Source organism: Garra rufa, chromosome 1 (assembly GCF_049309525.1).
Source record: "Garra rufa chromosome 1, GarRuf1.0, whole genome shotgun sequence".
Classification (NCBI taxonomy): Eukaryota; Metazoa; Chordata; class Actinopteri; order Cypriniformes; family Cyprinidae; genus Garra; species Garra rufa.
The window spans coordinates 3691918-3717179 of NC_133361.1; the positions used below are offsets into that span (position 1 = coordinate 3691918).

General features: G+C 39.4%; 1 protein-coding gene across 1 annotated transcript; it reads right to left on the reverse strand.

The window, feature by feature from the left end:
- Positions 1 to 14719: 14719 nt before the first annotated feature.
- Positions 14720 to 20532, reverse strand: LOC141327990 (E3 ubiquitin-protein ligase TRIM35-like). The gene is made up of 6 exons (XM_073835380.1): positions 19837 to 20532; positions 19292 to 19387; positions 18892 to 19122; positions 18792 to 18814; positions 18592 to 18710; positions 14720 to 16222 (listed from the first exon to the last, which is right to left on the reverse strand). Exons 1-6 carry the CDS (start codon positions 20230 to 20232, stop codon positions 15726 to 15728), a joined length of 1362 nt encoding a protein of 453 aa, XP_073691481.1. The 5' UTR covers positions 20233 to 20532; the 3' UTR covers positions 14720 to 15725.
- Positions 20533 to 25262: the final 4730 nt, after the last annotated feature.

Sequence of the window (25262 nt, forward strand, 5' to 3'; positions counted from 1 at the left end):
CTGACGTCCATGAAGCTCCTCATCAGATCTTCTGTCAGACTTCTGCACAATCTGCTCTGAAATGGAGGACTTTAATGTCCTGTCACTCCCGCACACAACCAGATTCAGCTTCACACTCTCTGAAACTAATAGAAGATTATTAAAAATGTTAATTTATTTTAAGAAACTATTAAATATCAAAAACCAGAGGTGTAAAAAGTACTCAAAAATTTTACTCAAGTGAAAGTAGAGATACTCAGTGAAAATTTTACTCAAAAGTACAAGTATCTGGCCAAAAACATACTTGTGTACAAGTAAAAAAGTACAACTTTAAATTATACTCAAGTATTGAAAAAGTAAAAGTACTTTTTTTTCCTGACAGACATACAGACGTATGGTGTAAAGTGAGAGAACAAAACAAAATGCAATGGCACAGGTTAAACACGTATATTGCAAGAACAACAATTAAAATGAAGCTCATCGGAAAAGAAATACAAGAAAAGGAACTAAAAGGAAACTCCATCCTTTCCACCCTCATGCCATCCCATATGACTTTCATTTATCAGATGAACACAAACTAAGTGTTTCAGAAAAATTATCTCTTAACACAAGTGTATGGGACATCCAAAAATGACACTTCAAAAACTCTACACAAAGTGAAAATGACAGTAGTTTATGCAACCCCTGTTAATGAATCAGGGTCTTCTTAAGTGAAACGTCATTTCAGCAACTATATTACATATGTGAGTTTGTGTGCTAGCGCTTTCTACACAAAAACTAAGGTAAACCCTTTACAGTTCCGGATGATATATTACTCTTACCTTTATGAGCAAAAAATAAGTTTCACATTGCACAGGCACCTCCAAGTCCTTCAGTGCGCTTCGGCTTTCACTCTCCGCACAAACGACTGGATATATGCGCCTAGCACACATTTACCTTAAAACGATTAAACTAATATTGTGATATGCTTTAAGTGTCACGGGGACGGTCGGAGACGAGCGGATCAATTCGCAGCATTTATTAGATAAGACAAAATAAAACAAATACACAGGGGCAGGCAGAAATCGTAGTCAAAACACAGGCAGAAAGGTCGCGGCTGGCAGCGAGAATCAAACACGGGAGGGAATCCAGGAATCAAACACGGGAAAACAAACACGGGAAGAAACGCTCAGAAATGCAGCCGGGGCAATACAAGACTTCGCGAAGATGCTGAGTTTGAGAGTGGCGGAACCAGCGTAGGCTCTGGGAGGCTTACTGTAACTTGCTTATTTTCCGTAAGTGTTGGGGTGTCTTGACCTGTCTCGGAATGTAAAGCCATGTCCTGGCTTGACTCAGGATGTGAGGTCGTGTCCCGGCTGTGAGTGTGAGAGTGGCTTAAATGCAGTCCTAGAAATGAGGTGCAGGTGTGAGCGGTAATCAGTGAAGTGAGAAACAAGGAGCAGGTGAATGCAGTGATTAGTGCAGTGGCTTGTGGGGAATGAAGTCCATGATGTGTAGTGCAAGAGTTAATGATGACAGGATGACTCAATTTGTGACATTAAGATTTTATATCTATGGATTTTAATTTAAATCGTGATGACTTGAGAGGGCTAAATTGATCTGTCTGCCACTGGCGCTTGGTCGTTACTTTAAAAAACAAAATCTTGAATTTAACAAACAAAAAGTGTTCCAATTATATTTCTAAATTAACTTTATAAACTTAAGAAACGAAAATAAATATAAACACGTTGCTATTAAAAATAGCAGCTGTGTAATGGGGAAGAGAAAGAGAAAAAAGACGGGCTCGGGCCAGTAATTCTGATGAGCTGTGGGACATTTTTGCAACAAATGTTTGTTTAATTACCCATTTAACATTCTAATTTACTTCACTTTAATTTAATACTTTATTTTATTTTATGTATTTTATTTTATTTTTTATTTTTACTTTTATTTATATATAATAAATAATTTATATATAAAACACCACATCACCGACGGTAGTAAAATTCTGCCACCGTCATAGCCATATTCAAAACTGAGACGATTTCACCCCAGCAGAGCTCCTCTTTCTCCTTACGGTTGTGGTACGTTTTCGACACATTATACAGGCAGACAATGTTAACTACAGAAGCAGTTTCCTCCATTTCCACTATCCAACGGACCATAGCAGCTGTTTTGCGGTCGCGCATTGGCTTTTGTGAAAGTACTGATGCAAGTACATAGCCGTCATCATCCCGATTTAACATCTTAAATATCAAACATGTTTGATATAATAAATCGGGGCAGCCCCGATTTGTTTGCGTGCAGATCGGGAGGTGCAAGATTCGATCTGTGAATGCCTCACATTACAAGATAATTGCGCCGAACATCGGGACCGATCGAGGTGCTCAATAAGAGCGGAGAGGGGAAAATCGGGGCAAAATCGGGCTAAAAATCCTGTAGTGTGAGCCCGGCTTAAGGGATAATCAATGGTTTGCCGTGCGTTAAAGGATTGCACGACGTGGAGGCTAATAACCGCCTGACGCGAAGCGGGTTGGTCCTCACCTTTAAGGTTCGTCAGGATTTACGAACTCGACCTCAGAGCCACTAGCCACTAGCAAGGCTAGGCTCAGAGTTTTACCCCTCTTGGCCTGGCAGTTTTCCAGGCAAGAAGTGCATTATTCTATGTACTACTCTCTCTACTTTCTTGTTCTGGGTGCGCCCAGACAAAGGACTACTACCTTCTCCTCGTGTGCCTGAGGGTCGAGGAGTATTTCTCCCTCTCGTTCTGGCTGGTCACCAGACAGAGGTATATTACCCTATCCTTGTGTGCCTGAGGGCCGAGGTATAAATTTCCCATATAAAATCACTCGCGTCCTGGCAATTTCCCCAGGTGGAGCCATTCCAGTGTCCTGGCAAGTTCACCAGGCACTACTTGTGTCCCTCTTGTTCTGGGTGCGCCCCGGACAAAGGACTACTACCTTCTCCTCGTGTGCCTGAGGGCTGAGGCGGATCATCTCCCTCTTGCTCTGGAGGTTTCCCAGGCAGAGGTGTACTACTTTCTCCTCATGTGCCCGAGGGCCGAGGCAGATTCTTCCCTCTTGTTCTGGCAAGTTCCCTAGACAGAGGTGTAATACCACTCACGTCTTGGCAATTTCCCCAGGCGGAGTTCCTTCAGTGCTCTTGGCCAGGTAAGTATTCTCAGGCACTACCCTCTTGTTCTGGCAAGTTCCCCAGACAGAGGTGTAATACCACTCACGTCTTGGCAATTTCCCCAGGCGGAGTTCCTTCAGTGCCCTGGACAGGTAAGTATTCTCAGGCACTACCCTCTTGTTCTGGCAGTTCCCCAGACAGAGGTGTACTACTTTCTCCTCGTGAGCCCGAGGGCTGAGGTAGATTCTTCCCTCTTGTTCTGGCAAGTTCCCCAGACAGAGGTGTAATACCACTCACGTCCTGGCAATTTCCCCAGGCGGAGTTCCTTCAGTGCTCTTGGCCAGGTAAGTATTCTCAGGCACTACCCTCTTGTTCTGGCAGTTCCCCAGACAAAGGTGTACTACTTTCTCCTCGTGAGCCCGAGGGCCGAGGTATATTCTTCCCTCTTGTTCAGGCAGTTCCCCAGACAGAGGTGTACTACTTTCTCCTCGTGAGCCCGAGGGCCGAGGTAGATTCTTCCCTCTTGTTCAGGCAGTTCCCCAGACAGAGGTGTACTACTTTCTCCTCGTGAGCCCGAGGGGCCGAGGTAGATTCTTCCCTCTTGTTCAGGCAGTTCCCCAGACAGAGGTGTAATACCACTCACGTCCTGGCAATTTCCCCAGGCGGAGTTCCTTCAGTGCCCTGGACAGGTAAGTATTCTCAGGCACTACCCTCTTGTTCTGGCAGTTCCCCAGACAGAGGTGTACTACTTTCTCCTCGTGAGCCCGAGGGCTGAGGTAGATTCTTCCCTCTTGTTCTGGCAAGTTCCCCAGACAGAGGTGTAATACCACTCACGTCCTGGCAATTTCCCCAGGCGGAGTTCCTTCAGTGCTCTTGGCCAGGTAAGTATTCTCAGGCACTACCCTCTTGTTCTGGCAGTTCCCCAGACAAAGGTGTACTACTTTCTCCTCGTGAGCCCGAGGGCCGAGGTATATTCTTCCCTCTTGTTCAGGCAGTTCCCCAGACAGAGGTGTACTACTTTCTCCTCGTGAGCCCGAGGGCCGAGGTAGATTCTTCCCTCTTGTTCTGGCAGTTCCCCAGACAGAGGTGTACTACTTTCTCCTCGTGAGCCCGAGGGGCCGAGGTAGATTCTTCCCTCTTGTTCAGGCAAGTTCCCCAGACAGAGGTGTAATACCACTCACGTCCTGGCAATTTCCCCAGGCGGAGTTCCTTCAGTGGCCTGGACAGGTAAGTATTCTCAGGCACAACCCTCTTGTTCTGGCAGTTCCCCAGACAGAGGTGAACTACTTTCTCCTCGTGAGCCCAAGGGCCGAGGTAGATTCTTCCCTATTGTTCTGGCAAGTTCCCCAGACAGAGGCATATTATCTCTCACGTCCTGGTTAAAGCCCCAGGCGGAGACCTCAGTACTCTGGCCTGATCCACCAGACTCAACGCTTTCCTTCCTTTCCTTGCTCTAGCAACACAGACACTAGGCAGGAATTTGGAATTATGGGGGCGTGGACATCTCGTTCCCCAAAGCGTTGATGACGCAGCTCGAGTTCCCGGAAGGGAACGTCTCAGGTTACGTATGTAACCCTGGTTCCCTGAGGGAAGGAGACGCTGCGTCATGGACCATAATTCCTGCATTCCTGAGGCGCATCACTTCATTCCTGGAAGCTGAAGCCTGAAGACTGAGGTGAGACTTTAGTAAGGTCCTCTTTAAACTTGTTAAACTTGTTCTGCTTGTTTTTCTGGTAAAATGAAGGAAGCAGCTTAAAGGTGTGGCCAGTGTTACAGCGAAAACTGTGAACTTCTTTTCCTTGTATAAAAATTACAACAGGAAAAATACTACTTGCGCATTTGATGTAAATTGTTAATTTTTTTCTCTTTTTTTATAGTCATATATGGTGTAAAATAACTTTATGACTAAGAACACAATTATATAATGGTTACATGACTAAGATGACAAAAAAATTACCTGCAAAACAAAAAGTGTTTAAATCAGTATAACGATATTTCTTACTTGTAGGTGCAGATGGTCCCTCTGCCATCTTTATTGGATGAGACTCCAGACAGATCACAAGAATAATGCTTCAAACAAATTAAAAACATGAATCAATCACACTCTTTAAATGAAAATGTTGAGGACTTGGTCAAAAGATCGACTGAGAGAACAGCATCTGCTGAGCTTAGCTTTACTTTCATTTAGCTCCTCCTGCAGTATTTTTTAACTGTTCTTCCTGATAGCTGTTAGAGGCGAGTCTGCATTCCAACAGAGAACAAACATGATCAGGGCCTGACAGATGAAAAGCATGAGAAGAACATGTAATGAAATTCTGTTTAGTATTATTTTAATGCACATCAGGTTTCACTGCAAAAGTAGTGATGAACTGAGAAACCAAAATACCCTTGACATTTTGACATATGAGAGGTCATTCAAACGTGTACGTTTCAGAATTCAAAGCGTTCTAAAAAGATTTTGTATTGAAGGCAAAATTACAGCTTTTTGAATGTAGATTAAGCGCTGCCTCTGCAGAAGTAAATCGACATAGCTGCCTGTTTAGTTTCATCATGGACGCTTGGATTTCTAGTACTTGAAGAACAAATATGTAAGTTGATGTTCAAGGTGTGATCACCTGAACAGCTCTTTGGAAAACATAACTTGCATTCCACAGATATCTTATTTTCTTTCTAGCATTTCTTCTGACTGTCAATACTTCATTGATCTAAATTTGATTACAATTTTTATATTTTCTTTATTCTTTTATTGTGTTAATCATTTTATTATTGAATACTTTTGTTGTTCCTCCTTCTAAAGTTGATCTCTGACATAATCACTACTCCTCTAATCAAGCATCAAAAAGAAATAATTAAAATTAAATATTAATGTCACATCCATGTTCCGTGTTTCCCCCCCATGCCAAAGTTCCTATGTTTAATTATATGGTCAGTTTCCTGTTCTTGTTATGTTAATTGATTATTCCTCTCACCTGTGTTCCTAATTAACCTTTGTATTTATATCCCTACCTGTTGAGTTCCTGATTGTCTAGTCTACTATGTTGTACATGTGTTTATCCCTTTTGTATTTCCTTTGTTTTGCTTTATTAAAGTCTATTTAGTTTATATTCAGAATCTCCTACGTCCTATCTACACAGTGTATTGTTACAGAAGACTAGACCAACTAATAATTCATCGAGGTCGCCGCTCGCTTCTCCACTCTAGCCCGCATAATATTTTCACAAGTATTTGTTGAGAATTATGATGAGGTGAATAATGGTATAAACACACATCACTGATACCCTTACCAGAAATAAGTATATTTCAAGTTTATTTTTTTTATTTTTTTAAACTATATATTTTCCTCTATGTGTGAGTTATTGAGATGAGCAGCTCTGTGAAACCAATCAGAAGCCAATCAGAGCAGAGCTCCTTATTATTATTCATGAACCTTCCAAATAAGGCAATAACAGCATCCCTCATTCTAGGGACAAATCCTAGGGGTTCTGGAGAATTTTTGCCCTTTCCTATGCCATATACCCATACCTGTCAAGTATCCCGTTTTGGCTGGGAAAGTCCCGTATTTTACCCTTCTTTCCCGCCATCCTCCTGTATTAGTATTTTCCCGTAAATCTCCCGTATTTTAACTAGTGATGTGTCGTTCGTGAACGAGTCGGCTCTAAGAGCCGATTCTTTGTAGCGAACGAGAAGAGCCGGCTCCCGTCGGGGAGAGCCGAATCTTCCGCCGTAAGTAGGGGTGGGATCATACCATTATGTGAAAGAAGGAAAGGGGGCGAATACTTTAAAGATAGCGAGTGTAGTTGTACAGGCCAGGTACACAGAGCGACAGAGAGAGGCGGGGGAGACGGCATTAAATGCGAGTCCATTGAGAGAAAGTGAAAAAAAATAAGTGCATTGTTGCAACATCGGTGCCCTCAGAGAGTCTTCTCAAAAACAGGACAAATAATTACAGAGAGGAGAAATCGCATCAGCCCATCCAAGCTGAGGCATCTCATATTTCTCGAACAAAAACGAGACGAAAAGGTTAGGGAGGGATGATTTCTGAAGTTTCATTCAGAACGAATCTGCTGCGCGGTTTTAGATGCGTACATATATGAACTGTATCATAGCCTATTGATCTATCCTGTGGGATAGATCGTAAACATAAGTTGGCATACCTCTGCTGCACGTCTCATTAAACATTAAAAATCTCAATATCTGGGAGTAAAAGAAGAGCAGACATATGGATAAATTTGACAACACAAAGGAGAACTTAATTCGGTCCGGTTTTCTGAGTGCCTCTCACACAGCACACGAGTAAGTTTCGCATCTCATGAAAGGAGAAATACACAAAAAATGATTTACGAATTACCCGTGTTGATGAATGTAAACAACTGGGAGACTATCAGACATGTATCAGTACATTGCATCCATGCGTTCGGTTTTAAAGGTGCCATAGAATTCATTTATACTATATTTTAAATTGTTCTCTTATATATACATAGAAGGTATATGGCATAGGAAAGGGCAAGACATTTTCAGAAACGGTTTTACAGGTCCATTTACAACCCTAGGATTTGTCCCTAGAATGAAATGCTCTGTTATTGCCTTATTTGGAAGCTTCATGAATATTAATGAGCTCTGCTCTGATTGACTGTTTCACAGACTGGCTCAACTCTATAGCTGGCACATTGATAAAAATATATATTTAATTAGGAGCTCTAGCCGCTTTTAATATGCGGTTTGTTGAATCTGCCGTTTTGAATTGCCGACATTTTAGTCTCATTACTGTGATCGCATGTAAAGTTACAATGCAGAGGGAGTGCTTACGTACCACACACGTTCAGCTGCTTGTCAGTGATTCTTAAGATCTGTAAATCATTCACCATCATCAGCGCAGTTATTTCTCCATCATTGTCCATCATCAGCGCAGTTATTTCTCCATCATTGGCCATCATCAGCGCAGTTGTTTGATGGGGTTACAGTAGAATTTTTGTGGGTGTTTGCACATTTTGGTGTCCAAGGAAATGAAACTGCAAATAAAGTAGCAAAAGAAGTGGTTAAAAACAATTACATTAATTTAATTGTTCATTTAAGTAAGAATTAATTAAGCATATTATCGTGGAGAGACTGAAGGAAAGGTGGCAAAAACAGTGGGATAAGGAGAAAAAAGGTGGATGGTTTTATAGAATTCAAAGGAAAGTGGGAGAGATGAGAAGTGCATGGAAAAACAGGAGAGATGAAATAGTAATATTGGACTATTTTGGACACACAAGGTTAAATAGTACACTTTATAAAATGGGTAAACATGATACGGGAAGGTGTGATTATTGTGGGCAAGAGAAAACAGTGGAACATTATTTAATGCAGAAATATGAGATTGAAAGAAGGTTGCTCATTCAGAATTTAAAAAAAATAAAATAAAATAAAATGTTATTTATACCAAAGTATATTTTGTAAAATATCTCAAGAACTGAGTGTTATTGTCACGTATCTGGTCTTCCCTGTCATCATGAACTCTTGCACCACACTTCATGGACTTCATTCCCCACAAGCCACTGCACTAATCACTGCATTCACCTGCTCTCACTTTACTGATTACCGCTCACAGCTGCACCTCATCACACTGACTGCATTTAAGCTTCTCACACACACAGCCACTCGGCGAAGTCTTATTGTCAAGTCACCTTTATTTATATAGCGCCTGTAGAGAATTTTGGTTAGCTCAAAGAATTTAAGATGATCAATATATGTGTGTATATGCATGAGACTGTTTCTCTCATCACATATACACTGCAAAACTCCACCAGGTCTTATGACCAATGAATAGGATGAAATGAGTTATTTAAAACATACATTTCAGTCAGGGAAAGTAGTTTAACTCACAGGAAATCGTGTATAATAATCGTCATTAAATATACGCAATTTCCAGTTTCTTATCAGTAACAGTAATAATGATATCGACTGGTTTCTTTGTCCAGCAAATTGTTCAGTGATACCCATTACTCTGACGTTGGCCCGTCGTCACGGCAACGTATTTTTACTAATCAGAACGGAGTTAAAACAATTGAACAGAATAGGGCTTAAGGTAGCAATATGAGATCGAAACAGTTTAAGTGACTTTTGTAATGTAAGCATTCAGCACAGAGAATCATTATATGTGAATATATGGTTGTTTATTAAACTATTCTACTTACAAACGATCGCACATAGACAAACGTACATAAAACACAAATAGACAGAGAACGCGTGAGAGAGAGAGAGAGAGAGTAAGAGAGAGAGAGAGAGAGAGAGTAAGAGAGAGAGACAGAAAGTGAGTTTGCAAGGGACAGGAATGAAAACGGTTCTGAACAACCTGAAATCGTTTCTTTTATAAAACGCCTTAAACGCAGCTATCTACGTTTGTAGAAAGGACGGATACTTGCAAGCTTGTTGTTGTTGTGCATTGGTTCCGTATGTGTTCAGTTCAGAAAGTCCTTTCCAGTTCCTTGAGAGTATTGCAGGCCTCATCATCTCCACTGCTAGGTGTCCAGAAGGCAAGAGCATGAGAGAGAGATGAGGGAAGGTTTATAAACCTGTAGGTCGTTCACGCCCACAGTTGGACCTTGTCCAATCCGGTTGATCTCAGTTTTGGAGGGAAGATTGAAAGTCTTTGTCTCTCAAAATGGTGTTTCGCATGTGGAAGCTGATTGGTTGTTCGGCCACAAAACTTTCAAAAGTTCAATAATACATATAAAGCAAGGAGTTATTAAGATGCCACAAACATTAACATTTAGGGAATAATAAATGCTGCTCATAGACACCAAACATGATCTATGTATCTTCTCGTTTGACTGAGTGATTCTAAATTTGAGAGTCTTAGCATGCACAATAATTCACCTATTACGGATTAATGTTTGAGGCCGACATACATAACAGAAACAACAATATAAGAAAAGGTAACACGTTGATATGTGTACATTTCTATATAACTGTATGTGGGACTGTATGTCTGAATAAGGAAAGTGTATCTGTATCTGTATCTTCTGTAAGAGTCTTATCTTGATGGTGGGGGGATGAGTTGGATAGTGACCAGAGGTCTGGCTCATAGCACTTAGGTGTTAATCACGGAGATAATCGGGGGAGAAGTCATTTAAGGAATATAACTAGTTATTTCATGTCTGATGGGCTCCAGGCACTACAGCCTTTTACAATACAGATTGTGTCAAAGCAACTGCACAGTATTTAAACAGCACCATATTGTGTAAGTAACACATTATTGTAACAATCAATTTTCAGTTAAAGGCAGTTCATCAATGAATTCAGTGATATCATCGTCAGTTCAGTTCAAATAGTATACGATATCGCTGGAAAATGTCCCCAACTAAGCAAGCCAGAGGCGACATTGTTCCTTCTGGTCATTATTTCCGAGCATTTATTCCCGTGTTTGATTTCCTGTGTTTTTGATTCCTGGACTCCTTCCCGTGTTTTGATTCTCGCTGCCAGCCCCGACCTTTCTGCCTGTTTTGACCACGATTTCTGCCTGCCTCTTAGTGTTTGTTTGGTGTTTGTTTATTCTCATTAAATGCTGCAAATGGATCCGCACGTCTCTGACCCTCCTTGTGACAGTTATAGTTTTATTTTTCAGTTTCTTAAAAATCTAATTTGTGGGAGATATACAAAAAAATAATAGTAATAAGTCATGTTGATCCACACTCCATACCAGTTGGTGGGAAATACACCATTTTGATGTTTGTCAATCGCTAATAAAATTTCAAGAAGAAGAAGACTGTTGGGCCACTGTTTAGTATACTGCTCTGCAAACAAATCAAATTTAGTTAAATTGGATATAATTCAGCCTCAAGTCCTAAGAATTTGTTGTGGGGCATGTCTAACCTCTCCAGTCTCAGCTCTTCAGGTAGAGCTATAGGAGAAATGCCACTACAGATAAGAAGACAACAATTCATAGTTTCCTATTGGGCAAATTTAAGTGGTCAGAGGGAAAATCATGCTTCTAAAAAAGTTAATAAGAGATATGAGACTGGAAGAGGTTGGATATGCTCCAATAATTCCTTTATCCCCAGTGTCATTGTGGGTTATGCCCCAACCAAAAGTTGATCAAAGCGTATTAGAAAGAAGACAAAAGGAAGGGCCCTATGAAATGGAGGTATATGATGTAAGGGAATATATGGGGTTAAAGTATTTGCACATTTTCACAGATGCTTCAAAAGATCCAAAAACAAGTCATGTGGGCTCAAAAGTGAATAAGAATAATAGAATATCAGACTGTGTGTCAGTGTATACTCCAGAGATGTTTGCAATAATTATGGCAATAAGGTGGATTAGTGAAGTTAAAATATCAGTGGCAATAATATGTTCAGATTCTAGTTCAGTTCTAATAAGTTTGATTGAGCAGAAGTCAGAAACAAGACAATATATGATAATAGAGATATTTTTATGGGTTCCAGCTCATATTGGGTTGAGAGAGAATGAAGAGGCAGACAATTTAGCAAAAAAAAAAAAAAAAAAAGCCTGAGAAAGAGACAATGTTGACATCCAGATTCCCCTTAGTAGGTCAGAAATTAAATCAGCTATCCAAAAGAAGATATTGGCAGTATGGCTGCTTTATTGGGCCACTGATACCAAAGGAAGGCATTTATACCAAATACAGTCAACAGTGGGTAAGGGAAGAGTATCAGGATGGAGCAGAGCTGAGGAGAACATAATCACAAGGTTATGATTGGGGAATACAAGATTGAATAGCACAATGCATTTAAAAAGCAAACACCCAACAGGGCTCTGTAAGGATATGTGACGTCAATGAAACAGTTGAACATGTTAAAATGTACTGTAGGAAATATACTGTTGTATACACTTTTCTTTTTCTCTTCTTTTTATTCTAATGTAAATCCTGCCAAGAGGGTGGAGCTGAACATGCAGTGCCAGATGAAGCTCAATGAAGACTCTCAGCAGGTATAAGAATCAAGGATGATTCAATGTGGATTAATAGGGTAATCAGGAAATTTTGTAGTTAGGGTGTCAATGGTCCATTTGAGAGATATGAGGCGGTAATGCACTGTGTGCAGGTGCCAGGTCGTGCTGAAAAATGAAATCTTCATCTCTATAAAGCTTTTCAGAAGATGGAAGCATGAAGTGCTCCAAAATCTCCTGATAGCTAGCTGCATTGACCCTGACCTTGATATAACACAGTGGACCAACACCAGCAGCTGACATGGCACCCCAGACCATCACTGACTGTGGGTACTTGACACTGGACTTCAGGCATTTTGGCATTTCCGTCTCCCCAGTCTTCCTCCAGACTCTGGCACCTTGATTTCCGAATGACATGCAAAATTTGAGCAACAGTCCAGTGCTGCTTCTCTGTAGCCCAGGTCAGGCGCTTCTGCCGCTGTTTCTGGTTCAAAAGTGGCTTGACCTGGGGATGTTTCTACTCCAGACTCAGTCCACTGCTTCCGCAGGTCCCCCAAGGTCTGGAATCGGTCCTTCTCCACAATCTTCCTCAGGGTCCGGTCACCTCTTCTCGTTGTGCAGCGTTTTCTGCCACAGTTTTTCCTTCCCACAGACTTCCCACTGAGGTGTCTTGATACAGCACTCTGGGAACAGCCTATTCGTTCAGAAATTTCTTTCTGTGTCTTACCCTCTTGCTTGAGGGTGTCAATGATGGCCTTCTGGTCGGCAGTCTTACCCATGATTGCGGTTTTGAGTAATGAACCAGGCTGGGAGTTTTTAAAAGCCTCAGGAATCTTTTGCAGGTGTTTAGGGTTAATTAGTTGATTCAGATGATTAGGTTAATAGCTCGTTTAGAGAACCTTTTCATGATATGCTAATTTTTTGAGATAGGAATTTTGGGTTTTCATGAGTTGTATGCCAAAATCATCAATATTAAAACAATAAAAGGCTTGAACTACTTCAGTTGTAATGTAATGAATCTAAAATATATGAAAGTCTAATGTTTATCAGTACATTACAGAAAATAATTAACTTTATCACAATATGCAAATTTTTTGAGAAGGACATGTATCTCACCTGCACACAAACAGATTCAGCAGTCCTCAAAATGAATAAAAACAGTCAAACTCTGAATATTTTTCAAACCTGCAATAATTAAATACGGTAAATAAGACAAGTATCAATTATTTGTTTAATCCTATTTTATAAACCAATGTTCTTGCTTCGGACCTTCGATGATCCAGTTCATCCATACTAAGCAAAAATAAGACATTTGAACTTGAAAATTGAACTTTCTTCTCCTGCTTCTGTTCTTCATGCATTTAGTTTAATCTGCGCCCTCTACTGTACAGACGAGAATTTACATTTCCTTCAATTTCACTTTTGATGTAAAAGTGTTTTACAATTGTAAAATAACTTTTTTATATTAAAATCAAACAAGCAAGCCCTGCCCAGATTTAAAACAGTAACTCAAAAGTAATGCGTTACATTTCATAAAAAGTGAGACGTAATCAGTTACTGCAAGAGCTATTTTAGTTTTTACTTTCCATTGTTATGTCTATGTGTGTCCAGTAGGGGTCACTCTTGGTTAAATCCTTGCAGAATAAAGGTGGGAACATTTCCTCAGGTAACAGGTGTTTCTGAAAAGGGGAGGTGCACAGTTTTTTGACCGCTATTTACAAACATCACTCAGCTGTTGACTATTGTCACATCTCCATTTCTCCTGTTTATTGTTATGGAGCAAGGAAGAGTCGGATCCAAATGCGAAGCTTTATTAATAAACCTATAGACATGGTCAAACATCAGCAAACAGGTACAGTACAGTTTTCACTCAGTTGTGTTTTAGTGACTAAAACTCTCCAGTATTTCATAGTCAAACACAGTTTTATATTGAAATGAATATAAAATGAAAACATCCTGGCTCCTCCACTGCTCTAGAACAGCATCAGGTTGAATAATTACTGGTTGTGAATGATAATGAATTCTGAATGATGAGATTATGAGAGCGAGTGAGTAAAATAAGGGTTAGGTGTAAAAGAGCACATAGTTATTGTGTTCCTGGAGTTTGTTCAGGTTAAGTCCAGCCCTGGATGAGTGCTTTCATCATAAGTACCAGAAGTAAAGAAAATCTGACTAAACTTGAACTGCAGCTGGACTCCTGGTGACTTTATGATTCTGGCAACAGTGTGTTTAATGCAAACCTGTTCATTTATTGATATTATACAGTGCCTTGCAAAAGTATTCACACCCCTTTATTTGGCACGTTTAGTTTTGTTGCAGCATTATGTTAAACTATTAAATCACTTTTTTCTCCACATCAATCTACATCTCATACACCACCATGACAAGCACAAAACAGGTTTGTAACAACTTTGCAACTTTATTAGAAATAAAAAACTGAAAAGATCAGTTGCATAAGTATTCATACCCTTTTCTGGGACACTGGAAATGTATCTCAGGAGCATTCATATTGCTTCTAGATGTTCCTACACTGTATTTGATAGAAAGATGAATTAAACCTGTCGCTCATATCTGTTTAGTTGTTGGGCTTGTTATAACGTCGTTGGTCAAACTCACATTCATACTCTACGAGATTGAGCTCTGGAAAATGTCCATTCAATTTAATTATTTCTCTGTTATTGCCACATCGCACCATGTTGAATTCAGTCCTTAAAAGACATGTTTTGGAAAAAAAGAAATTGAATAAAGCTTCATTCTTTATTTTACAAAAGTGTGCTGCTTCACTGTTATTGTGAAGATACACAAATAAAAATAGACTTTTCTGAATGATGCTCTTTCATTTGATTGCTCTTTGCTTCTAAATGTTGAATGTTTTCAACTCTTAATCATGTTCAAACATTTAAAGCAGTGTTAACTTCAAGTCATTATTTATATAGCGCTTATATTTGACAATGCAGATTGTGTCAAAGCAGCTCTACACTCCAGTATTAAACGCTGTTAGTGTCAGACTTTCAGAGTCCTTCATCACTTCAATTAAGATGATTATCATTTCATTTCAAAATCTGACTTTAGCACCTCTTTTTGCTTTGAGATCAATCTGAGGATAATTACAGGTTGAAAATCATAACAAGAAATAACTGTGACAGGAAACACTGATAAAAAAAAGTCATTTATTCAATTACATTAATCTGTATTATATGAAAGTCTAAAGAAATAAATGTGGCTTAAATAATTTGTTGGAAGAACAACAAGAACAAAATGACACTGTTAGTTTCTACAAGCGATTATTAATATTTGTTCTCATAGATTCATAGTCATCATTTGATCTGAGAATCAGATTCATAAACAGCTGAATCAGGTATTTCTAGAGTAAATATTCATACTTGATTCAACATTGTGGATCAGCGAGAACCTTTTACATCCATTTACTTCAAGAAACAAATGATCATTAATCTCTAGAACTGAAATCAACAATTCTTCATTGACAACAAACACTGAGAATGTGTTGAATCAATAGTGGAATAACACTAGAGAAAATATGATCTGACTGTTTCTCATTGGTCAGATATGATGAAGATGATTTATTTGAGCCCTTCATCACGTGTTTGAATAATTGTTCATTTGTAAAGATGAATAAATGTAGTTGTTTTCTGGTCTGATGTTCAGATCAACAGTCTCTTACTGATGTGATCTGGATTAAATATTGAAACATGATGAAAGATGAAAGCAGGAAGATCCAGATCTACAGATTACTGACTATTGATCGATAAGATCCTCAGAGAGGAAGAATCATCAATAGTACAGAAGAATGGTAAGAGTGTGTGAGTGAAGGAGGTTGTGAATGTGTGTAGATGTGTGTTAGTTACAGGATCAGAGAATGACACCGTTCCTCTGTCATAGTCCAGATTCACTCTCACACGATCAAGACGCTGTTTAACACCAAAACCAGAACCTGGAGACCCTCCATACCACACACACCAGACACCAGTGTTGAAGAAAACACCTCCCTTCCTCTGGTTTGATGCTGTAGTTACTCCAATACTCCAGACTGAACTCTGTTTAACCTCCACATCCCAGCAGTGTGTTCCTGAGTTAAAACCCTCTGAACCCAGAACACAGAGATCATAGTCAAATCTCTCAGGATTATCAGGAACAGGTTGATTGTCGAAGCTGAATGTCACACTGGTCAGATCATCAGACAGAAGGAGAACTGGATGAGCCGTGTTTGGATCCAGAATGACAGGAGCTGATGAGACACAATCAACAGATGCTGCTGTTATTCTGATGTTCATATAATGATCAAGACTGAACCCAACACAGATGATTATGAATTATGACACTCGTCCTGTTGATCAAACACATCAGACATTTTCCTCTCATCACTGTCAGTCATTCTCTGTCTGATTTATCAATACTGAAAGTTCAATCACAAACACTGACAGACACAAACTCAAAACACTTTCATTTACTCTCATTTAGATTCAATTAGAGTCAGAAGATCATTTTAATAAACAGATCTTTACACAGTGATTTCATGTTTTCATGTAGAGATATGCAGTAAATAATGTTCATATCTTTATCGTTGTCCTCAGTGTTTCTCTTTTATGAATCACAAAGGTATTTACTGAATTCTGTCTAAAATAAATAAACAGTAGATATTATTCTACAATAATGCAATGAAATAATACTATAATAATGATAATGATAATAGTAATAAGCTTGCTGATATTAACAAAAACTACAATTAAAAATATTTAGTTATTTATTTAATTATTCAGTAATTAAAATAAAGCTTACAATCAATTTATTAAAATTTAAATGTTCAGAAATGTTGTTTTGGCAACTACTCTAAATAAATAAAATAAATTAACATGAAGAATTCAAATGACAACCTAAAACTGAAATAAAATGATTTATAATTACACATGCTAAAAATGAACTTAAATAGAAAATAATTATTATTTCAAAATTGAATAAATAAAAATATATACAAATAAAACCTAATTAAAGTAGCATATAAACAGCAATAATCAAATAGGAAATAATGTTTATGTGACTTTAGACTACATATGAGAGTGAATCAGACTGAATTGTGGGATTGATTATTTGTAAAAGTGAGCTGCTGGTTTTGGTGCAGTAGATGATCTGGTTCATAATGCTGAAATCTGTCAATATGGCCTCATCTTCATCATCATGATTTCCAGTGTGTGTGTATAAGAGCTCAGGGCCGTATTCACAAAACATCTTAGAGCTAAAAGGGTCGTGTCAGTCCTAAATTTATATAGGACTCCTACATTTTTGCTCTAAGAGTATTTCACAAAGCATTTAAGCTCCTAAATCTGTGAAACATCAGTAGTGAAGAGGACTCCTAAATCACTGAGACCAAATCCCAAACTATCCTAAATTGGCTATTGCCGATAATCTGCCTCAGAATGTAAAAGTTTTATAAACACACTGCATTTATTTGCACACATAGGCATGCGTATTTTTATATTCTTTTGGGAGTTATCTCCAAATTTGTCCTTTTGAAAGGTCATTGTCCCAATTTTTTTTTTTTTTTTTCGGGTAAAAACACAAAAACAAATACTACCTCACGTTTCACGTCAATCACGTTTACATACTGCCTCCAGGACGTCATAAAAACAATCGGATCGGGTTCGATTTTCTGCATTTTTTGCATCCATAGCAAGCATTCTGAGAGGTGTTAGGACAGTTTAGAGCCATCATGTAACGGTCCTTGTACACTTGAGTTCACAGAAACTAGTGGTCTTCTTTATAATCTGTGGCTCCAGTAATTCTGGCAAAGCATCAAAGTCACTGACGTTCTTAAGTAAACTTTAAATTGCTGGGATAATCTCAGAGATCCTTTGAGGAGGTGCACAAAAAACTACTCTCTCCTTCCTCTCCTTATCTTATAACTGGATGGACCCAATGTCCTTTCTTTTTTTCTCTTTTTAAGAAGAAAATCATCCTCACTGCTTGAATATTCCATTTTGTATTGTTTTCATTTGACTTTTTATTGATTTTTTTTCTTTCTTTTTGTATCGGAAGAATTACTACGTGACTGGTGTGAAATAATTTGATGCGTGACAAATGTTTTGAATGATGAATACAAAAAAATGCCTACAAAAAAAAATTCTGACTCAGTGTGCAAGGGTCCTTGTATAAAGTTTGGTTGTCTTTTATGTTTGCATGCATTCAGAAATGATCATTCTACTATTAGTAAAAGGATATTCATATATCCACGAATTGTTTACGAGAAGCACACATTTAAGAGGCTGACAATTAGCTGAACATTTAGTTGTTTAATTAGTGACACGTAGCTTTATTTTTAAACACACATTTTTATTGTAAAACCTTTATTTGAATTTGGCAAAATAGTATCATACTCTACAATATTTATATGAATAAATCTCTGACAGAGAAATCCCTATCAGCCAATCACAGTGTGCATAGCTAATGAGCATGCTGACATCATCCATATTACTGAGCTCAACCCCGCCCCTTACTCTCAACTAAAGACTTCTCTCTATTCCTGAGTAAAAGTTTGTCTCAGCAGCTTTGGGAATAGGTTTTAAGAGAAAACTCTTTTTTAGGAGAACTCTTCAGACTCACTGTTCTGGACGATGTCCTGCATCTTCTTCCAGACTCTGAACGGCAGGTTGCCCAAGTAACGTGGCACATCAATCAAAGCTCCAGAAGGCGTCTGTGGATCCGGCTGTGAGATCTGGACTCTGGAAGAACATTCAGGAGTCAGAACTGCAGTGGCTTTGGATCAGAAGCAGAGAGACCAGAGACACCAGCAGATCACTCACCTTTCCATTGAGACTGGAAACTCCTGCAGAACAAACACACCATTGATCATCAACAACTCAATCAATCATCAATCAATCAATCAATCATCTGAAATCAGACCTTTAGAAAGCAGACATCACTGGCTTTCATCATCTCCTCCATGTCTTTGATTGTGTGTGAAAGAGCTGAGATGTGTCTGTTCATCTCCTCCAGCTTCTCCTTCATCATCTGCTTCTTCTGCTCCTCTTCCTCCCTCAGTGCAGTGATTGTAGCTTCTTCTTCATCTCTGAGAAACTGATGAAGCTTCTCAAACTGCTGTTTAATCTGACGCTCTGTGTGCTCAGCTTGAGACTGAAATCAAACCACATTCACTTCAATCGTCTCCATCGACACACATCGACACGATCACATCATTCACATCTGAGATCAACTAATCCATTATATTAAATATATCAGATCACAACTGTATATAGTGATCCTACAGCTGGAATCCAAATCACTCTCCATTCTGTTTCCTCACCTTCATGTGTTCAGCTGTTTTAGCAAACTTTCCTTTTAATATTTTATTGCACTTAAGTTTCTCCTGTAATGATTTCAGTGCTGTATTCAGCTCCTCCTAGAATTAAACAAAATTCATAAAACACCAGATTACAGTGAAAGAGAAGACGATACAGTGATATGATCATATAATGCAGTGCAAAATTATTTGCCCCCATCCTGATTTCTTCTGGGTTTTTTTTTGTGAAAATCTCATACACCTCATAAAAATCTCATAAAAATTATACTGACTGTCATTTGCATTGACTAATTATGAAAATCAGAGAAAGATATAATTTGCATAATAATTTGGAACATAGTGTATTTATTGAAGTAAAAATAGTTATCCGATACCAACTGGGTCTGTGTGTAAATCTATTTGTCCTGTAGTTATTAATTCCCCAAATCTATGAAACTTTATTGATAATGGAGTTCAGCTGGACTAAACACAACCAGCTCTGATCAATCAAATCAACACGTAAACAGGACTTTAAAACAACATGAAGTTGAAAAACTAATTTCTCTCACCTTATAGGATGGGACAACTTCATCGATGGGTCTGATTGTGTGCTTGATGTGTTTTTTTGATTTCATACACACTACACACACCGGCTGTTTGTCCTTCAGACAGAAGAGTTTGAGTTTCTCACTGTGTAAACTGCAGATCTCCTCAGATCCTGATGAACGTCTCTCATTTCTCTCCTTCAGGAACGACTCACACAAGTTTTTTAACACAAGATTATTTGGAGGATTTTCTCTTGAGGATCTTCTCCTGCAGACGGGACACTCCTGAGTTTTCTTGGTTCTCCAGAACTGTTGAAGACACTCTTTACAGACACTGTGACTACATGATAAAAGAACAGGATTCTTGAAGACTTCCTGACATACAGGACAAGAAATATCATCTTCAGATAGTGAAGCCATTTTGACTCTTTGAGCTCCAGCGATCTAAACTTTACTTTCACTTTCTGAACGACAGACTGAAAAACAAATCTCCACGAGAATCACAGAGATCTACCGTCTATTCAGAAACAAACTGAACAAAAGTCCTTCTGTAAAGTGTTTCTCCTGGTTCTTCACTGATGGCTGGTTGTTTGTCAGTAGAGAAGAGAGTCAGTGTGACAGAAAGGAGAAAGAACACGTCAGTCTCTTCCTGGTAAGAGCTGTAAGAGGGAGGAGTTTATGATCAGGTGAGTGTGTTTCAACAAGTCAGACACGAACATCTGTGACCTGCAGCATGAAGCAAGATGAACAATCTCAGAGTTGCAGAGTAGGTTTAGAGTTGACAAAACCAAACAAATCCAACCTGGTTTAGCAGGCTCACAAAGCTCAATATAATAATAATAATAATAATAATAATAATAATAATAATAATAATAATAATAATAATAATAATAATAATAATTCCTTACATTTATATAGTGCTTTTCTGGGTACTCAAAGCACTTTACATAGAAGGGGGGAATCTCCTCATTCACCTGGATAATGCGACTGCAGCCATATTGCGCCAGAACGCCCACCACACGCCAGTTTACTGGTGAAGAGGAGAAAGAGTGATGAAGCCAATCAGAATATGGGGACGATTAGGAGGCCATGATGGTCAGAGGCCAATGGGTGAATTTGGCCAGGATGCCTGGTTACACCTCTTCTCTTTTTTGAAGGATATCCTGGGGTTTTAATGGCCACAGAGAATCAGGACCTCGGTTTAACGTCTCAACCGAAAGACGGTGCTTTTTGTCAGTATACAGGGTCCTTTTCAAAAAATTAGCATATTGTGATAAAGTTCATTATTTTCTGTAATGTACCGATAAACATTAGACTTTCATATATTGCAGATTCATTACAACACAACTGAAGTAGTTCAAGCCTTTTATTGTTTTAATATTGATGATTTTGGCATACAGCTCATGAAAACCTCAAAAAATTAGCATATCATGAAAAGGTTCTCTAAACGAGCTATTAACCTAATCATCTGAATCAACTAATTAACTCTAAACACCTGCAAATGATTCCTGAGGCTTTTAAAAACTCCCAGCTGGTTCATTACTCAAAACCGCAATCATGGGTAAGACTGCCGACCAGTAGGCCATCTTTGACACCCTCAAGCAAGAGGGTAAGACACAGAAAGATATTTCTGAACGAATAGGCTGTTCCCAGAGTGCTGTATCAAGGCACCTCAGTGGGAAGTCTGTGGGAAGGAAAAAGTGTGGCAGAAAACGCTGCACAACGAGAAGAGGTTCTCATGAAAAGACCCTGAGGAAGATTGTGGAGAAGGACCGATTCCAGACCTTGGGGGACCTGCGGAAGCAGTGGACTGAGTCTGGAGTAGAAACATCCAGAGCCACCGTGTACAGGCGTGTGCAGGAAATGGGCTACAGGTGCCGCATTCCCCAGGTCAAGCCACTTTTGAACCAGAAACAGTGGCAGAAGCGCCTGACCTGGGCTACAGAGAAGCAGCACTGGACTGTTGCTCAAATTTTGCATGTCATTGGGAAATCAAGGTGCCAGAGTCTGGAGGAAGACTGGGGAGAGGGAAATGCCAAAATGCCTGAAGTCCAGTGTCAAGTACCCACAGTCAGTCACGGTGAGCAGAGCTGGTATTCAGAGGTGAGTGTGTTTCTGTCCTCAAACTACACCATTATTCACACACTCATGATCTAATGGTGTTTCATGTATTCAGGATAATCATCTCATAGCAGATCCAGGGAATCCTCACAAACTGAGAGATTCTGTTATTTCAGTCTCATCTGATCGTCTCGCTGTGTGAATCTGAATCATCACATCATCTGTCATTCTGATGATGGAGTAAATCAATCTCTCAACATTCATCTGTTTAATATGAATTTAATTTTATAATTTCTTCTTTAATGTATCTTTCTGTCATCACAGTTCAGACTGAAGACCATGTTCAGAGGTGAGAGAAACAGTATGATGATGATTGTGTTTTTCAGTGAAGGAATGAGACTGCAGAGACTCCAAACTCAGGTGAGTTTCAACTGATAAACGTCTGATTATTCACTAATAAAACACTGCACATCTCGTTCACACTCAATACACTTTCAATGGTTTGTCTCATATTGATCATTGTGTTTTATTAAAGATGATCTGAATAAAGTGATTACAGATCGACAACCTTCAGGTAAATCATTAAGAGCGTGACAGCTGTGGTTTTGTTTGCTGATGTTGTTTTCATCATATTCATATATCATGATTTCATAGGATCATCTCGTAATTTCGTAAGTTGACTGTCTGATTTTATTTTCTGTCACTTGTATAGGTCAGTTCCCGGGGCTTTTGGCTATCATCATTGTTTTTCTTCTTATCCTTCTTTCCATCATCATCATCATCATCATCATCTTAATCGGTTCGAGGCATAAAAGGATGTCCAGGTGAGTCAGTCTTAATCATTTCGGTTGTTAAATGTCACTCTATATTTGATCATGAATCACGTTTCTCATCATCTTCAGATGACTAAATCTGTGGAATCAGTCTGAAATAAACTCAAACTCTGTGCTGGATGTGATCATATGTAATAATCAGATTCAATCTGTTGTCAGATCTGTTCCCGAGTCAGACTATCATTGTGAGATGGATTATTTAGGAAACAGGTGAGTGAGATCATGTCTTTGACTCCCACTGAATGAATGAATGAATCAGATGAGCTCTTTGAATGCAGTGAGAGTTTTTAGGATGAATGAATAAATGTAATGGAGTGAATCTCTTGAACACTGAAGAGATGAAGCAGGCGGATGATGTTTTAGCCTTTACACAGATCTGATGAGAATCAATCTTCATCTGCTGTGAATTAGACATCGACTAATGAGTTTTTCTATAACTGATGCCAAGGTCAGGGTCAGCCGATATGTGCTGCCAATATTTTGTTTGGCCTATTTTTGAAGTTCTCCTCTTTATTTGATGCTAAAATGTCACACTAATAATAAGTGTATGCACATCATTTCTAAAATTAAACTCAGTCTGGATGAAACATGGCAGAACAATGGTGGATTCTGCAGAAGATGCACGCTTGGGAAAAACATTATAAAAGTGAACAAGACCATTATGATGATCGGAGCCACAGGTGCAGGAAAAACCACTATAATCAACAGCATGATCAACTACATTCTGGGAGTGCAATGGGAAGATGACTTCCGGTTTGTGCTAATAGATGAAGGGAAGCAGAGATATCAAGCTGAAATTCAGACATCAGTGATAACAGCATATCAAATTAATCACATGAATGGTTTCTAGGTTCCATATTCTCTGACTATTGTGGACACACCAGGATTTGGTGACACCAGAGGACTTTCCCATGACCAGAAAATCAAAAAGCAGATTCAAGAGTTCTTTTCTGCCCCTGGAGGGATCGACTGCGTTGATGCTGTATGTTTTGTAGTCCAGGCTTCACTCGCTCGTCTAACACACACACAGAAATACGTCTGACTCCATTCTTTCCATATTTTGGAAGGACATTGCTCCAAACATCCTTGTGCTGATTTTTGCAGAAGGGAAAAAACCTCCTGTTCTCGAGGCCATCAAAGTCTCTGAGGTGCCCTGTTCTACCAATGAGTCTGGAGATCCACTTCACTTCAAGTTCAACAACTCTGCACTGTTTGCTACCAATAATAAATTTGCAGATGATGAGGAGTCTGATTGTGAAAACTTGGACCAAATGTTCTGGAAGTTGGGTTCCCCTTCAGTCGAATCACTTCGACGTTACATATGGGAATTCGCCTAGAAACCAATCATCTCTGAGCCTTATACAACAGACCAATGAAAATTGGCGAGTGGCTTGTCATGCAAATGCCACTTGCCAATTTTCATTGGCCTGTTGTATAACTGTGCGTTCACACCGCCGCCGGCGAGAGCGTCAAAATTCGCTCTGGCCGCCCTGCATGCAACGCTGTAGAAAGATTCCTTGACGCTCTGACGATCGAACGCTTGGTCTTGTATTTAAAGCAGCCGCAAAGCAAACAAGCATGTCGATCTTGTGCAGACTGACCACAAGTAGGGTGTAAGTTAGTTAACCTCATTAAATATTTTAAACATGAAAATAAGAAATTGAATTTAATATAGTTACATGTTTGCTAACGAAATAAACCAATTAAAAGCCATTTGTATGGTGTGGGTTTTGTGTTCATGGTTAAGTGCAAACTTAAAACAGGGACACGTCCTAGATTATGGGGAAACCAGCCACAGCAACAATTAACTTCTCCTCCATTTTCCTTGGGAACTAATGTGGCCGGAACCAAGTTTACACGACTGCGTTCTTTGGAAACCTCTCAGCTGTGAACTTCTACATTCCGATTGGTTGCCGCCGAGCCGCGTCATAGCTCATTACCATAAAGTTGACCTGACTTCAACTCTCCCCGACGCCCACACCGCCCAAAACGCGCCGCGCCGCTCTCGCCGCTTCTCGCCGCCGGCTCACATTGAAAATGAATGACTTCCGGCCACTTTGACGCTCTCGCCGCCGGCGGTGTGAACGCACAGTAAGGCTCAGAGATGATTGGATTCTAGGCGAATTCCCATGTGTAACGTCTCCGTTCCCTCCTTTAGGGAACGTGGGTTACCTTCGTAACCTAGACATTTTTCCAGCATGAGGAAGTTCTTCACATCCCTTAACATGATGAAAACCCAGAGCTTGTCTCTCACACAGGAGGTCTTAAAAGAGCGACAGCAACTAGAAGTGTATATGCAGGGTCTCCAGCCCCAAATAAATGCTGGTTAAATCAAGAGGAGAACAGCTGCTTTGGAGCAGCACAAGGCTGAAATGGATGCAAACAAGGATTTTGAATTTGAATTAGTAGTAACTGTCCCAAAACAGATTGAAAATAACACTGACTACTATTTAACCAACTGCCAAAGATGTTTATTCACATGTCATGACAAATGTCCTTACGCAAATGACAGTGATAAATTGCATAGCTATGAAAGATGGAAAGTGTATGGTCTGT

Bases quoted from the DNA above. Each gene is read 5' to 3' on its own strand.
- LOC141327990 (XM_073835380.1), bottom strand. From the start codon at position 20,232: ATGGCTTCACTATCTGAAGATGATATTTCTTGTCCTGTATGTCAGGAA. The intron at 19,123-19,291 runs GTGAGGAAACAG...GTTTGATTTCAG, and splicing joins AAACAGCTGAACACATGAAG to TCTCAAGCTGAGCACACAGA. The intron at 18,815-18,891 runs GTCTGATTTCAG...TTTGTTCTGCAG, and splicing joins GTGATGTCTGCTTTCTAAAG to GAGTTTCCAGTCTCAATGGA.